The sequence below is a fragment of the Meles meles genome, chromosome 5 (assembly GCF_922984935.1).
Source record: "Meles meles chromosome 5, mMelMel3.1 paternal haplotype, whole genome shotgun sequence".
Taxonomy (NCBI): Eukaryota; Metazoa; Chordata; class Mammalia; order Carnivora; family Mustelidae; genus Meles; species Meles meles.
In genome coordinates, this window is record NC_060070.1 from 86,995,990 (window position 1) to 87,010,703 (window position 14,714).

Here is a 14,714-nt window from a genome sequence, read left to right on the forward strand (position 1 = left end):
TGTTTCAAGGTCAACCCCTCCAGGACACCATATGGGGACGGGTACTGGGCACCCACGGCCTGTGGTTAGGCACAAGCATCGTCTATCAAGGAAGAAGTTTCTGCTTGCCTACTCGGCTACAGGTAAAGGCTCAGGAAAGGAAGAAATTATTTCTTTGAATGAAAACAAACACACAAAAGATATCTTTACCCACAAAACAATTATATTCTCCCTTAAGAAATTAGACTGCCGTGATCAAGACAATTCCCCCCTGAGTCCTTTGCCTTCGTAGTCATCATCTACAAAGAAATCTGAATTTTTAAAGCCAGTGTACCATGTGATTGGGCTTTCCCAGAGGAAGAGTTTCCAGGATTGCCAGATCTCCTGCTTCTTAGATGGGGAAAGTGTTAGTCATTCAGCTCTGTAGCATTCTCCCTCTGGGTGTCAATTTAAAATCACTGAGCTTTTTCAGATACAGTGACTAGGAAAGCAAGTCAGTCATCACAAGCAATAGAAGCTGAGGGTCAAATGTCACCAACTAATCATCCTGTCATTGGTCAATTACCCATCCCCATGAAGAGGTGCCACTGATCTAGTTTCCTATCAATAAATGTCTGTCTGGGCACATCAGCAGCTGCTAACCATGGCCTGCCAGGGTATCCAGCATGTCCACAGGCACCAATGGTTAAGAAATCCCTCTCTCTTTCTTCTTAATAATGTCACAGAAGAGGCAAATGCAGATCCTGACAACATAATGTTAGTTTCACAGAGACGTGTCTCTTTCAGTGCTCAGCCAGTTACACAGGACTTCAATTGCATGGATTTTCTCACTGCAAAAACAATAGCTGGGCTTAAGGAAGTCTGGTGGCTGAGATATACAATTCTGCCTTTGGTTGTGCTCATGCTGATTACTGCCACTCCGAGTCCCGGAAAGAAAAAATAGTTTGGGGGAACCATTTTCATTCATAATTAAAGAAAGCCACATGGGCGCTGTTCTCTCTTGCTTTAAGCCTCAATACCACCTGGAGTTAGATCGATTATCTCTGATTGTTTGGGTAGAGCTAGAGGTCAAGGTGGCCTTGCCACACAAACAGCCTGTTTGTCCCACTTGGAGCTGTCACCCTGGTGGAGACCTCATGTGTTCCTGCTGAATCTAAAATTCTAGATCTCCTACTGTACCTGCTATAATTTCCCCTCTATCCTTGACAGACTACCTCATCTACACATTTGATCTGTCAAGGGATGCTTATTCTGAGTTGCCACAGGCTTTATATGTCAGGGGGGCTGGGAAGAGACAGCACGTAAACGATTATAATCCAAATATGACAAATGCTCCAGTAGAACGTACATACAGAATGTATGGGGATCGCTGAAGAGGGAGGTCTGAATCAGCCCAGGAAATGATGGGAGGTTAGGGAAGCATTCCTGGAGGAGCGGAGTCTTGAAGTGGGAGGAAGAGCAGGTAAAAAAGAGGTGATGGGGATGTCGTGAGAGACACCAGCCACGAGAACAGTATGTTCCGAGAGTTGAAGGCACAGAGGTGAGAGAGGGATGGCACGTGCAAAACTGCGAGCAGCTGGACAGGACGAGACTGGCACGTATGGGGGTGGACAGAGAAGTGGGAGACAAGGCTGTGTCGACAGAAGCACGTCAGATTGTTCTCAAATGCCTTCATCTGAATTTTCTCCTGAAGGGGCATAACCACGTCAGATCTGGGGCGGGGAGACGGTTGCAGGTGGGGAAGGAAGGGCCAGATGGAAGTCCGGCAGACCAGGGGGAGAAGAAAAACCACAAAGGTACAACTGTGGTAACGGTAGTGGAGATGGGAAGAGCGGAAGACTTTGTGAGATATTCAGGAGCCAGGACTGACGACTGGCTGAGAAGGGGAGGTGAGAGAGAGGAGTAAATTCGGGAAGACCGCCATGTTTTTGGCTTAGTCTACAGACAGATGGATGGTGCCACTGAATGTGAGGAGGGAAATCTCGAGGTGAGTGGGGCAAGGGGGGATAATGGGTTCCATGTCCGACACATTGGTGTGAGATGCACATGTAACAGTGCTGGGGGTGGGGCTGGAGTGCCAGGTGAGCAGACAGAATACAGGCAACATTGGAAGAGAGTGGGAAGAGCCACTAAGCTGCTGCTTTGCTTCTGTCTTCAATGACGAGAAGACTGGTCTTCAAATTAGAAATGGCAGAACAAACATAATAAAGACAGAACTGAAGCCCCAAATACGTGAAGTGAAAGAGAGTATCCAGTCAATTTTAATGATTCCAACTCTCCTGGCTCCGGTGAGTTACACCCCACACCCGCAGAAAGAAATTGCAGATGTAATCTCAGAGACACAACTGGTAATCTTAAAGTAACTGTGAAGACTGTAAGGAGTGCCAGTGACAGGAGAAGGACAATGGTTCCCCAGATTTTTACAGTGAAGAGGGATAGACTATAATGGGAAACATTAGGTAAGTTTCCCACCATCAATGCCAAAAATTCTAGAACGGCTTACTAAATAGATAGCCTACGACTGCCTTAGTTAATGCCCACAGCTGAGATAAAAGGAAGGATGGAGTCTTGTTTGCCATCTGATGGAGGTTTATTTGCACTGGTAGCTTGTCCAGACTGACTGTGGCTTCTCCTTCTCCTTTCTTAAACACCAAGAGGGTTTGTCTAGTCCACAGCATGAGGCCAAGGCTTCTCTGTGTGTGTGATAGTTGCCTACGTTACTCAACCTGTATGTGGCCCTTTATGAAAAGGAGTTGACAATTTAAATGAAGAAATCCACAGTCTGAATTCTTCCACAAATCCAACATCATTCATCGGAGTGGCCCCGGGGACCAGCAGGTTGCAAAAACCTCTGTGGTCATTAGCCTAAACATCAATACACGTTTGCCGGTTAAAATCCTACTACCTTACTTTTTGTGCTTTTTCTCTCTTTCTACACAAAGACTTGAACATGAGAATAGGAAACAACAGAGCAAATGTGGTAGAACATGATGGTGGGGTTAGGCAGTCACACCCCACCGAGATCTCCACCCCTGGCAGGCTCAGATATCATGTAACACACCTTACCTACTGTTAAACATAAATGTATATACATTAGTCTTTCAGAGACCTCCTTGGAACATTCAGAAAAAAAGCAAGAAAAGGGCAGCCTATTCAATACATTCCACATGGCCCTCTTGAACTAAAAATATATCCTCTGGGGGGTGTCACCAGTATCGCATTTTAAAATTATATGATCCTATAAATCAAGCAATGCTGGGTTAAAGTTCCTTTCTGAAAACAAAGTAAAACAAAATGAAAACAACCATCCAAAACCCAGATTTTCATTAAGAAGATTTTTTTTTCTTAGTACCAGGCCTCATATTCACATGTTTGGTTCAGATGTAAATTTATTGGTGTTGAAAATTAGTTTTTAATCTATATAGCCTCTCCTGACATTATCCTCTAAGTCCTTAACCAACACAAATTGAGACTTAAGAAGGAGGTGGGCGGAGCACCTCGGTGGCTCAGTGGGTTAAAGCCTCTGCCTTCAGCTCAGGTCATGATCTCAGGGTCCTGGGACCGAGTCCCACATCGGGCTCTCTGCTCAGCAGGGAGCCTGCCTTCCCCCTCTCTCTCTGCCTTCCTCTCTGCCTACTTGTGATTTCTGTCTGTCAAATAAATTTAAAAGAATTTAAAAAAAAAAAAAAAAAAAAAGAAGGAGGTGGGCCGTACCCAGGAGAGGCCTCTAATCTACTGTCACTGCAGGCCTAATTTTGGTGTATTCCCCAACTGGAGCTCCAAACAAGCCCCCTGTTTCTCCATGTTACCCCGCTTCTATACTTAGAGCAAACAACAGGAATGTATCTTCATTGAAGTTATTAGGGTCATCATTGTTCTGAAACAGAATCTGCACATGTGTCTTCCGTTTTAAAAGTAATGAACAAAAAGGACCCTTCTTACCGTATTGACCCGATCATGTACGGCTGTGCCAGCTGAACCACAATCGCACCACTTCCAAGCTGGTGACACGTATAGCCGGAATCCCAGTCGTAATTCTTGGTGTCGCCATTCAGCAAGGCATTTCGGCTCCGACTGACTCCTTCAATCACACTGGCGCAATCCGCAATTGTTGCAACGTTCTCCATGGGAACTGTGAGCCCAACACAAGATTCAGCATCAGGATAAGAGAAGCTAAACATATCTTGGTAGGCTGCTGTGAACAAAATGAATTATTATCTCACATCAATGATAAAGGGGAAATTAGAACTCCTCGGTTATTGCAAGACATGAGCACATTTTCCATGCCAAATTGCCTTAAGAAAAAAAGTTGAATCTAAGATCGGAACAAAGCAAACCACATGTAGTAATTAACCCTGAAGCATTTTACTATGAGGAACCATGATACCCCATAAAACACAGAATGGATAAATACATTTCAAATATGACTACAATGGGAAACTATACATTAATTGACCTTAGTGAACTATGGTTATGTACAAATAGATAAGCTGAAAACCATAATGTTCTTTTCCAAAAAAAAAAAAAAAAGCCTTGACTTCTGAAACACCAAAAACCAAAAGAACAAGAAAAACATATAATGTTGAGTGAAAAAAGCAAGGCACAGAAAAACACAGATTATGAATGCATTTATACAAAGTTTTTAAAAAGACAAAACCAGAAACGTGCTTTGTTTAGGGATGCATATATAAAAATAAAACTAAAAAGGAAATCCAGGGAATTATTATATTAAATTCTGGATAATGTGTCTGGGAAGAGGAGAACGAAATCTTGCAGGGACTCCCACCAATGGGTCCAAATATTAATTGATTACATTTCCAAGATGAAATCTTAGGGGAGCTTCAGAAGTACTGGCTTTGATTTCTAAGCCAGGTGGTGGGTATATAGACACTTGTTTTATTACTAGTCTCTAAACTGTATATACTTGTTACATTCAGTAAATATCAATTTGTTTAGAGAAATATGATATACACATAGATTCAGTGTTTTAGAATTCATAAAGCAGGAAGATGATCTAGGAAATCGTACCAATCCCTTTTCAGAATACACTATTGCCCTCAGCCATGACTTGTTTACCTTTTCTGTTTGTTTGTTTACTATTCTGGGCATTTCAACACATAATGCTCTTCTCTTTGTTCATGAACTGCTATATTCTGAAACACCAGCTCTGTTTTGATTTTGAGTCTCTCTCTCTACTTCAAATCCGTATCAACCTGTTCATTTATAAAAGCCAAGGGCTTCCACAAAATGATAGCTATCTAAAAATGATGTAGAATCTCTAACCATGGAGAAGAGAGCAATAAAAGGTAAGGGCCTACTTTGGAGAACAGTGTGGAGATTCCTCAAGAAATTAAAAATAGCTCTATTTTTTTTTTATTTTTTATTTTATTTATTTATTTATTTATTTATTTTATTATTTTTTATTTAATTGCAGGGTCCCTATGACCCTGCAATTGCACTGCTGGGTATTTACCCCAAAGATACAGATGTAGTGAAAAGAAGGGCCATATGTACCCCAATGTTTATAGCAGCAATGACCACGGTCGCCAAACTGTGGAAAGAACCAAGATGCCCTTCAACGGACGACTGGATAAGGAAGATGTGGTCCATATACATGATGGAGTATTATGCCTCCATCAGAAAGGATGAATACCCAACTTTTGTAGCAACATGGATCGGACTGGAAGAGATTATGCTGAGTGAAATAAGTCAAGCAGAGAGAGTCAAGTATCATATGGTCTCCCTTATTTGTGGAGCATAACAAAGAACACAGAGGACATGGGGAGATGGAGAGGAGAGGGAGTTGAGGGAAACTGGAAGGGGAGATGAACCATGAGAGACTATGGACTCTGAAAAACAACCTGAGGGTTTTGAAGGGGCGGGGGGTGGGAGGTTGGGGGAACCTGGTGGTGGGTAATAGGGAGGGCACGTATTGCATGGAGCACTGGGTGTGGTGCAAAAACAATGAATACTGTTACGCTGAAAAGAAATAAAAAAAAAAAAAGGTAAGGGCCTTTTAAGTCCCCTGGGACCTTTTCTGTGCATTTTCTAGTGTTGGGGTTTTAATTTAATTTATTATTCAACCCAAATCTACACTTAAGCACAGCTACTTGCCTTCAAGATTTGAATCTTACTTTATATAATTTTAAAATAGGTTGGAAAAAAAAGAGACAATTTCTCATTAGATATATACTGTAGTTTTCAGGGTAATATTATATACTCTCTGAAGAGAGAGAGGGTGAGCAGTACTACCGTCACGCCAAAACATTTCCACCTTGATAATGACGTGGAGTACGTAATCTTACATGTATCTTCTACACCACGATGTATTTACTTTCCAAAGCTGGGCATGCCTGACTTGAGCCCTCATCTTCTACAGCTTCACTGCTTTGCTCTCTGTGGATGAGGAAGTCATCCACAGATAAAAAAGGGAGAAGGGGAAGGAGAAAGGAAGAGAGGATGGATTTCTTGAATCCCTTGACCGTCAAGCTTAACTCTAAACAACAAGCAAACACACTGGTGAAATAGCCTCGAAGAACAGTTTCCTCGCAGAGAAGGAAGGGGCTCAAAAAGCAGTTCCCCCTGACTTGGAAAGACAAGGAAGGACTATATTTGAAGGCTAAGTCATGATACCTCTATCTCATGGATAAGGGGAAGTATTGGGTGATTTGGAAGGTGGAACTTAAGAAAGTGGCACAAGGTGTATGGTAAAGTGAACTGAGACATAAAATAATACTGTAGACAGGAGCTTAGGCTGCAGGAACAGCCCCCATTCTCCCTTTCCACAATGCACATTTATTTATGTATTTATTTTTTTGTGCACCCTATGTGTTCAGTGACAATCAGAAAAGTGGTTTTGCTCATTGTATCAGCCAAGGGCCCAAGTGACAGAGGCTTTGTATCTATATGAATTTCCTCGGTTATAGCAGCAATGAGAAGAAAGAAAGACGGATCCTGATTCTTAAGACTCATCCCCCAAAGTAACACACATCACCTCTCTCACATTCTGGGGCTCAAGGCAAGTCCCAGGGCCTTGCCTAACTTCAAAAGGGGTGGGAGAGTGGGACCCTGCTGTGTTCCCAGAAGAACGGGGAATGCTTGGTGAATAATATTAACATTTACCACAAACATTAAACTACGATGAAGGAACATTCAATAGAAAGATAAATCTAGTCCATTCATGTGAGGTCTATAAAATATTTCAACACATAAACATGTCAAAATTTATTTATCTAATCTCTTGCTAAGGGATGTTTTGATTGTTATCACTGTTTTCTTTGCGATTACAAACAAAGGAGTCCTGTGTACGTGGTAAGGGTTTCTTAAAGGAATACATTAGATATTATACATATATATATGCGTGAATTACACTCATGGCTATGAGTTACCTTCAATTTTCCTGGCTATTGCCAAATTATTCACCAAAGTGGTTGTAAAAAATGTACATTCTCAACTCATTGCTTCACGTCCTTACCAACTCTTGGTAATGACAGATAGATGAGTGTGTTATCTCAATGTGGTTTCAGTTTTTCATTTTTCTGTTTGAAGACGTTGTACAGTCCCCCGCCCCCCAAGAATCATTCTCCATCTTTCTTTTGTAAACTACCTATCTTTATCTTTTGTCTATTTTTTTTTACTGTCTTTCTAATTGATTTGTAGGATGCCAATCTTTTGTTGGTTAATGTTTTGAGGTGAAACATTCATTTTTTAAGATTGGTGCCTTTCCCTTTTCTTGTTTATAAATTCTTTCCTACCCTCAATCCATAAAGATACTGTCCTGTATTTTATTCTAAAAGTTCTTAAACTTTGCCTTTCACATGTGGTTCTTTAATCTATTTAGGATTAATTTTTGGTATACCGTGCGTGACACAGAAAATCTACTTTCATCTTTTATTCTTAAGGTAAGCCAATTTTGCCACCACCATTTAATGAACTCTTGCCCTCACTAATTTATGTTATTTTAGCCACACACAGTTATCATAGATATTCAAGTCTCTTTTTAAGAATTGTGTTATGCTTTATTGATTTGCCTAGCCTTGTGCCTTTACTGTGCTGCTTTACTATAATTTTATAGTAATCTTAAAATCCGATACAGTGAATACCTTTGTTCCCTCACCTTCCCCTTCTTTTCCTTTTTTCTTCCAAATTGTTTCTGATACTCTTGGGCCTTCCAGGAAAAATTTTCATTTTATCTACCCTTTCAAATATACTGGCATAAAAAAATTTTCATAGTATGTCCTCTTTTTCATCCCAAATATTTGTAATTGTACTTTTTCTTTCTTTTTTCATCAGTCCTACATAGCCTGTCTCATTTATTAGTGTTTTCAAAGGACCAACTTTTAGTTTTGTTGATTTCTTTATTTCCTACTTCACTAAATTCTGCTCTTGTTTTTATTTTTTAATTAATAATTTTGAGGGTGGGGAGGGGAGAGAGCATGTGCATACATGAGTTGGGGGGGAAGGGGCACAGGGAGAAGGAGAATAAACTCTGAAGCAGGTTTTACTGCCCAGCACGGAGCCAAACATTAGGTTAAATCCCACGACCTTGGGATAAAGACCTGAGCCGAAATCAAGAGTCTGCCATGGTTATAACCGACTGAGCCACCCAGGTATCCCTCCTCCTCTTTTTATTATTTCTTCCTTCAATTCCTTTTAAATTACTGTTTTGTTTTCTAACTATGTTTGTTTTTTTTTTATTAAAGATTTTATTTATTTATTTCACAGACAGAGATCACAAGTAGGCAGAGAGGCAGGCAGAGAGAGGAGGAAGCAGGCTCCCCATTGAGCAGAGAGCCCGATGCAGGACTCCATCCTAGGACCCTGAGATCATGACCTGAGCCGAAGGCAGAGGCTTAACCCACTGAGCCACCCAGGCGCCCCTGTTTTCTAACTATTTGAAATGAAATTCATTAACTCATTAATATTTCTTCTTTTCATACAGTCAAAACTTCGTTATTCACACTTAACCAATTTATTCACCATTACTGTTTTTTATATCCTCCTTTCTTCTTAGTTCAACTTCCTTCTCTCTAAGATACATCCATTAGTACTCAGCAAAGTCTCTGTTTGAAAGTGCATTTTGCCACCACTCTTGAAAAATAGGTTAACTGATAAGAAACTCCTGGTTAAAAGCTGTTTTTCCTCAGCACTCTGATGATATTATTCCATAGTCTCCTGGTTCTACTGTTAACTATGCTAAAGTCTCCTATCCCTCTAACTTGTAATTGTTTTTTGCCTACAGTTAATTTTAAGGCTTTTTTTCTTTTGTTTTTCATGGGTTTTGTTGTTGTTGTTATTTTGGTTTTGGTGTTTCTCAATTTTACTCAGTTGTACCTAGAGGCAGACTGAATTTATCCTTCTCAGGACTGAATATGAGCATTTGTGGCTTTTATCAAGTCTGGAAAATTTTGGTCATTATTTCTCTGAATACTGATTCTCCTTCCTTTTCTTTTCTTTTTTTTTCCTTCTAGAATTCCTACCGGACCTCTGTTGAACTTTTCATTCTGTCTTCCACATTTCTTAAACTTCCTTTCATTTTTCTCTCTGTTCCTCTTTTTGAAGTATTCTAGGCAATTTCTTTTTTTTTTTTAGATCATTTGTTTACAAACAGAGATAGAAAACGTATTTATAGCACATTAAGTGCATACAAAAATGATTTACTTGAGGTTCACATTTAATAGCCAAAAGTCTAAAACTATAAGCCTTGTCTTACATGGTCAAACCAGTACCTGGCTCTAATAACACTTTGATTTGTATCATTATCTTCTATGATTTCATTTTCCACATTATGGTATTTTTGTTAGATGTGACTTTGAGTAGACTCTCCCTCAGACTCTATATTTTACTTTTCAATGATAATTAAATTTACCTGGGCAATTTCTTAATTCAAATTATTATTTATGTTCAGTCCTCTTTAAGCGTGAATCTGTCCACTGAGTCACTGAAATTTCACTGTTAAATAAAAACTACACGGTATTGAAAGACAAAGGAACTAGAGCTCTGTGTGTCAACCAGGGTCGGTCCACAAAGAAAATTGGTTAAGAAGAGAGGAAGTGAGGAGAAAACACACTTCTGTCATTTAGTGACATATGCTTGTGTGGTGTGATCAGAAAGGAAACCTGGGGAATGGTGAACACTGAAAATCAGTGGTGGGGGGGGGGTTTGGGGGAGGGGCGCACACAGAGCTGTAGGTTTGGTAGTATTTTCTTCAGCAAAGCGGTCAGCATGCCAGTGCTCCTACTCTCCAAACTTCACATATATGTCCTTTATGTTCTTTTGCATGTATGGAATTTTGTGGGGTTTTTTTTTTTTTTCAAGTTTCACACATTTTAACACAGGTTTTATGAAAAACAGAATGATGGAAATCCTCCAAAAGGGTAAAACCTTTTATGATTATTTTGAACACTGATATCTTTTGTAGCATCTGCTAGGTTTTTATCAGTTGTCTTTGAGGAGTTTTCCTGATTTTGTCAACCTCCACCTATGCAACCTTACTGCTTCACAATTTTATGCCTAGATATCTGATTTTTGACTAGTGGTCGATTAGTGTAGCAGCATTGGAGATGATCACAAAATCATTACTGGTATGGTTTCAAGTTCTCTGGAAAACAAGGCTGGGATAAGTGCTAAGAATTCCTTTTCTAGAGACACATTTATAAATGGGTTTATTCAAGAAGATTCAGTCTCTAAAATTTTCTCTAAGTAAAACTGTCCTAGAAATATTACCCTCTGATTCTCTGGAAACTTGAGGTGGTCTAACACATACATTACATTAAAGAATCATGCCTTCTTAACAAAGAATCCGGTTATCTATGGGCTAGAGGATAAAATATCACTTTGATCTTGACATAATTATTCATTAGTGTTTATTAGTCAAAGTCTGGATCTACAAAGTGTGCCCAGCACAGACACACACTGACACATCTTAACATAAACAGAGGGATGCCTGTATCAGTAAAATCGACCCCAAGTCCCAAATTTCCTTTTGAGAAATAGTTTTGCTTGAACTCTACTGGCAACTTGATAAGCAACTGTATCTACCTAATAAGGTACAAAATCAAAAGATTACCACTTTCGTTAATTCTCATTCCAATTTTCTGATAATGAGTCAAATTAATAGTATAATGACCAAATCATACCAACTATCATAAAGAAGAACAGGGACCTAGACACAAAACCACTGGGTAATGAATGACCTCTTATAAACAACCAAGATGACTCCAACACTCCAGCACTGTGCCAATTCTTAATATCCAGACCAGTATGTCCATCTGATCTAACATGATCACTGGAGATTTAGAATGTGAGTTTCGTAAGGGCAGGAGCTTTCCTTTTTTTCACTGCTCTAGTCCCAACTGCCCAGAGTCAATGTTTAGCATATAGTAGGTGTTAGCTAAATATCTGCTGAATGAATGAATCAGAGTGAGAAAAAAGGATGCTTCTGTAGGCTGTGGCACTTTCACCTCAACATAGTTCCTTCCCAGAAGCTAGAACACCTAAAAATTACTGAATAAGGCAGGAAAAAGAAAATGCTTTCTCAGTGAAAGTTTTCTTAGAAAAGTAAAGTATGATCAATGTCTGGGTCTTGACCTAAACCTTAAAAAGGAAACAAATATGCCCAGTGCAGAAGAGCGGCTGTGTGAGTATCACATGTACCCTGGGCCCTCTCAGCTTCTCCTTCCCTAAAAGTGTATCCCATAATCACAAAGCTTGGTCATTCATGGTAGACAAAACATTTTCTGATGGAGAAACCGTTTTGGGGAGGGGAGGAATATCTGTAACAGTGTGGCTTTTAAAGAACTGAAAAGCTCTTTTTATGCCTGCGGGGAGAGCTCTCTGCCTTAGTTACACTACAGGAGTCCTTCCACAAGAGGTTTGGCCTAAAAGTCACTGCTGGGCTTACTAACACATATAGACCATTTTTCCCATCTCAGCAGGAAAGAATTCTCTTATTAACTCCTCTTCCTAGAAACGCAAACCTCAGCCTGCCTAGCTGAATTGTCTAATAATTACACAATGGTTTGAATAAGTTTTGTGGTTTCTTTTACTGGAAAAATTTAGGGAGTGATTGTGACTGCGAAGCACGGAAGGTGCCATTACTGTTTTTCTTCTTTGTAGGGGCCAAGCCACTCCCCAACTGAATGTTCATTACAGTCTTTCAAATGCGTCTGATAAATTTATTAAAAACGCCATCTGGAAGGGACTTGGCTTTGTGCTGTATTTCCAGTCTTCCAGCTTCCTCTCTTGTCCCCATGGAATTTCTGCCCCAATTTGTGTCACTTTGTTTACAAAACCATACTGCCAAAATCCAGCATCTTGTGTCTGTCTCTTTCTGGTTTCCCTTCGCTGTCCTTCAGCTACACACCTATTACAATAGCCTGTGCTATAAGCAAAAGGCAAAGGGGAACAGCCTGGGCAGAAATTACTTTTCCCCCTCCGTGCACATGGCAATTCTGCTCAGACAAATTTAATTTGCTGCCTCTGAATGCAAAAGTTGCATGTTGACAAAGTGTCTACATTCTGTGAGTGGATGTGTGTTGGGATGATTCAGGCTGTGGGGAACTGCAGAAAAAGTGATCTGAAAACAATTTTACTGTCCTCTGTTTACACGTTGCACCAGGGTTGGCCAACAGCTTGCCAGTAAATTTAATTCGGGAGTAATAAATTTTTTAAAAGGCAGTATTACTTCACTAGGACATGACCTGAGGGCCACCTGTACCAGCTCTATTTAAAGATAAGACTGACATGTTATTCAACTGTCTCCAGAGATCACCTTTGAGAGGTGGCGGGGGGGAGAACCTACTTGAAGCAGATTTTTAAAAATGAAATAACACTTAGCACTTGCTGAGGACCATCATCTTCATAAACCGTACCGGTGTTAGGCTTCATTCACTGTTTCCCTGGCTGTTCCTTTTCTCAGAGTACACTGTTTCATGCAGCAGACCCGTACTCAATGGCCTTGGTGTAGATTCTTCTCTATGCCAAGATGTTCACAAAGAACTGCTTTCAAAAAGCCTCCGAAGGTTGTTAAAGGCTATTAGCTTAAGATCACACCTAGATATTCCCTTACATAATTAGACCTTTTTTTTTTTTTTTTTAAGAGAGAGTGCATGGAGCAAGCAGGGGGCGGGGAGGGGGAGAGGGAGAGGAAGAGAGAGACTCCTAAGCAGGCTCCATGCCCAGAGTGAAGCCTGATCTCAGGATGCTGAGATCATGACCTGAGCCACCCAGGCACCCCTGAGCTATAATTTTTTTTTTTTTTTTTAAAGGGGACTCACCTTAGGCGCCTATCCCTAGGCCTATACAGGAACTTACTGCTGACCATGCAAACTTCCAACCGAACCACAATCCAACCTTCGGTCAAATTATTCAGGAAAAAAATACCCACAGCTGTTATGTCTTAACAGCTGTAAAAGAACAATAGCTAATTAGAGCGCAAGCCCATCATTCTTGGAAGCTATCAGAAAGCTACCAAAATGTATTCTACAACACTGGAGCTAAGAAACATTAATTCCTAGTTTTATCTATCGGGTTAAAAAAAAAAATCACTCTTCAATCATATTTACATCACCATTGATTATGGTGAAGAAAAACCATTGATTATGTAGGATGTGCAACTTTTAAACTCCTTCCCCAAATTTCCCCCAGTTCCCACCTCCATGAGGGCGGCTTCCTAATATAATTCCGAGTGGTTCAGATGCGAGTACCTCTCTGCACCCACAGGGGGAGCCTGTGGGAAGAAAGCAGATCTTGCCACTTGAATGCTGTTGTCCCCCTCCGCCCTCCCAGCCCCCACTCCCCTCATCCCAACTCCTCTGTGCCTCCTTTCCTTTTCTCTTTGCTTTTCACTCTCATCTGTTTTAGGAAGTATGGATCTCCACGCTCTCGTCATTCCTGTTCTAGCTCCACTTTTGAGACTATCAAGGCTGCCCAAATCATGTCATCTCCTGAGACTGTATAGGCTTTGACAGTTCTGCTGGGCTCCATTTAGCCAGTGAAAGGAGGTAACACTTTCCCAAACTTCAAATGTGCCACCCCCCTGGCCCCTTCCCAAACATATGCAAACTTTATAAGGCCGGTTCCAAACACTTTAGAGGGAACAGCAGTTTTCCAGAAGATGAAGGTTAGAAATCAGAGGTGGTTATCCCGGGGCCAAGGTGAGGTGGGTGGGGCCAGTGGCTCTCAAAGGCACAAGTTCACTAGGATCAGTGCATTCTCTCCTCACACTGGAGCCTTTTAAGGATAGCCTGGTCCAGAACTAACTGTTTAAGAGGTTTACTCTCTTATGTGTGGCTTGAATGCTGGAGGTTTTTAGCTGTGAAAATCTTCAATTCCAAAAGACCTAAAAGAATCAAGCATCAGATGTTTAACAGCAGTAACCACTACAGTGTATCAAAGAGGGATTCACTCTGTAGGTGAGGCCTTGAAATTTAGGACAAAGGCATTTCCAGGTATAAGAAAAAAGATATCCCAAAACATCCAACTATGTGTTTGAACTAATTGGCAATATCTCTTTGGGTGATTTTTTTTTCTTTTCTCTGGACATAATCTATCATAGAAAGAGACTACATCTGCCCCCTACATCAGGACAAGTTATTCAAGCTGATATGAGGGATTGGGGGGGGGGGGGGATGAGGGATGGGGGTTTGAGGGTGGGTGGGTTGGTGGTGGGATTCCTAATATAAAAAGAGTCACTGAAATGAGTTTTGTGATTTTTGGAAACTCTCAAAAATTTT

At 40.6% G+C, this 14,714-nt stretch overlaps 1 protein-coding gene across 3 annotated transcripts in view; it reads right to left on the reverse strand.

Moving 5' to 3' along the window:
* The window catches only part of BTBD9 (BTB domain containing 9), a 422,827-nt gene that overhangs the window by 109,455 nt on the left and 298,658 nt on the right, over window positions 1–14,714 (reverse strand). For all 3 annotated transcript variants that reach the window (XR_006818290.1, XR_006818291.1, XM_046004605.1), the window contains exon 8: window positions 3,922–4,111. Coding sequence is in view for 1 of the 3 variants with exons in the window: in XM_046004605.1 (XP_045860561.1) it covers window positions 3,922–4,111 (190 nt within the window). In the remaining 2 variants the exon portion in view is untranslated. The remainder of the gene's footprint in view (window positions 1–3,921; window positions 4,112–14,714) is intronic.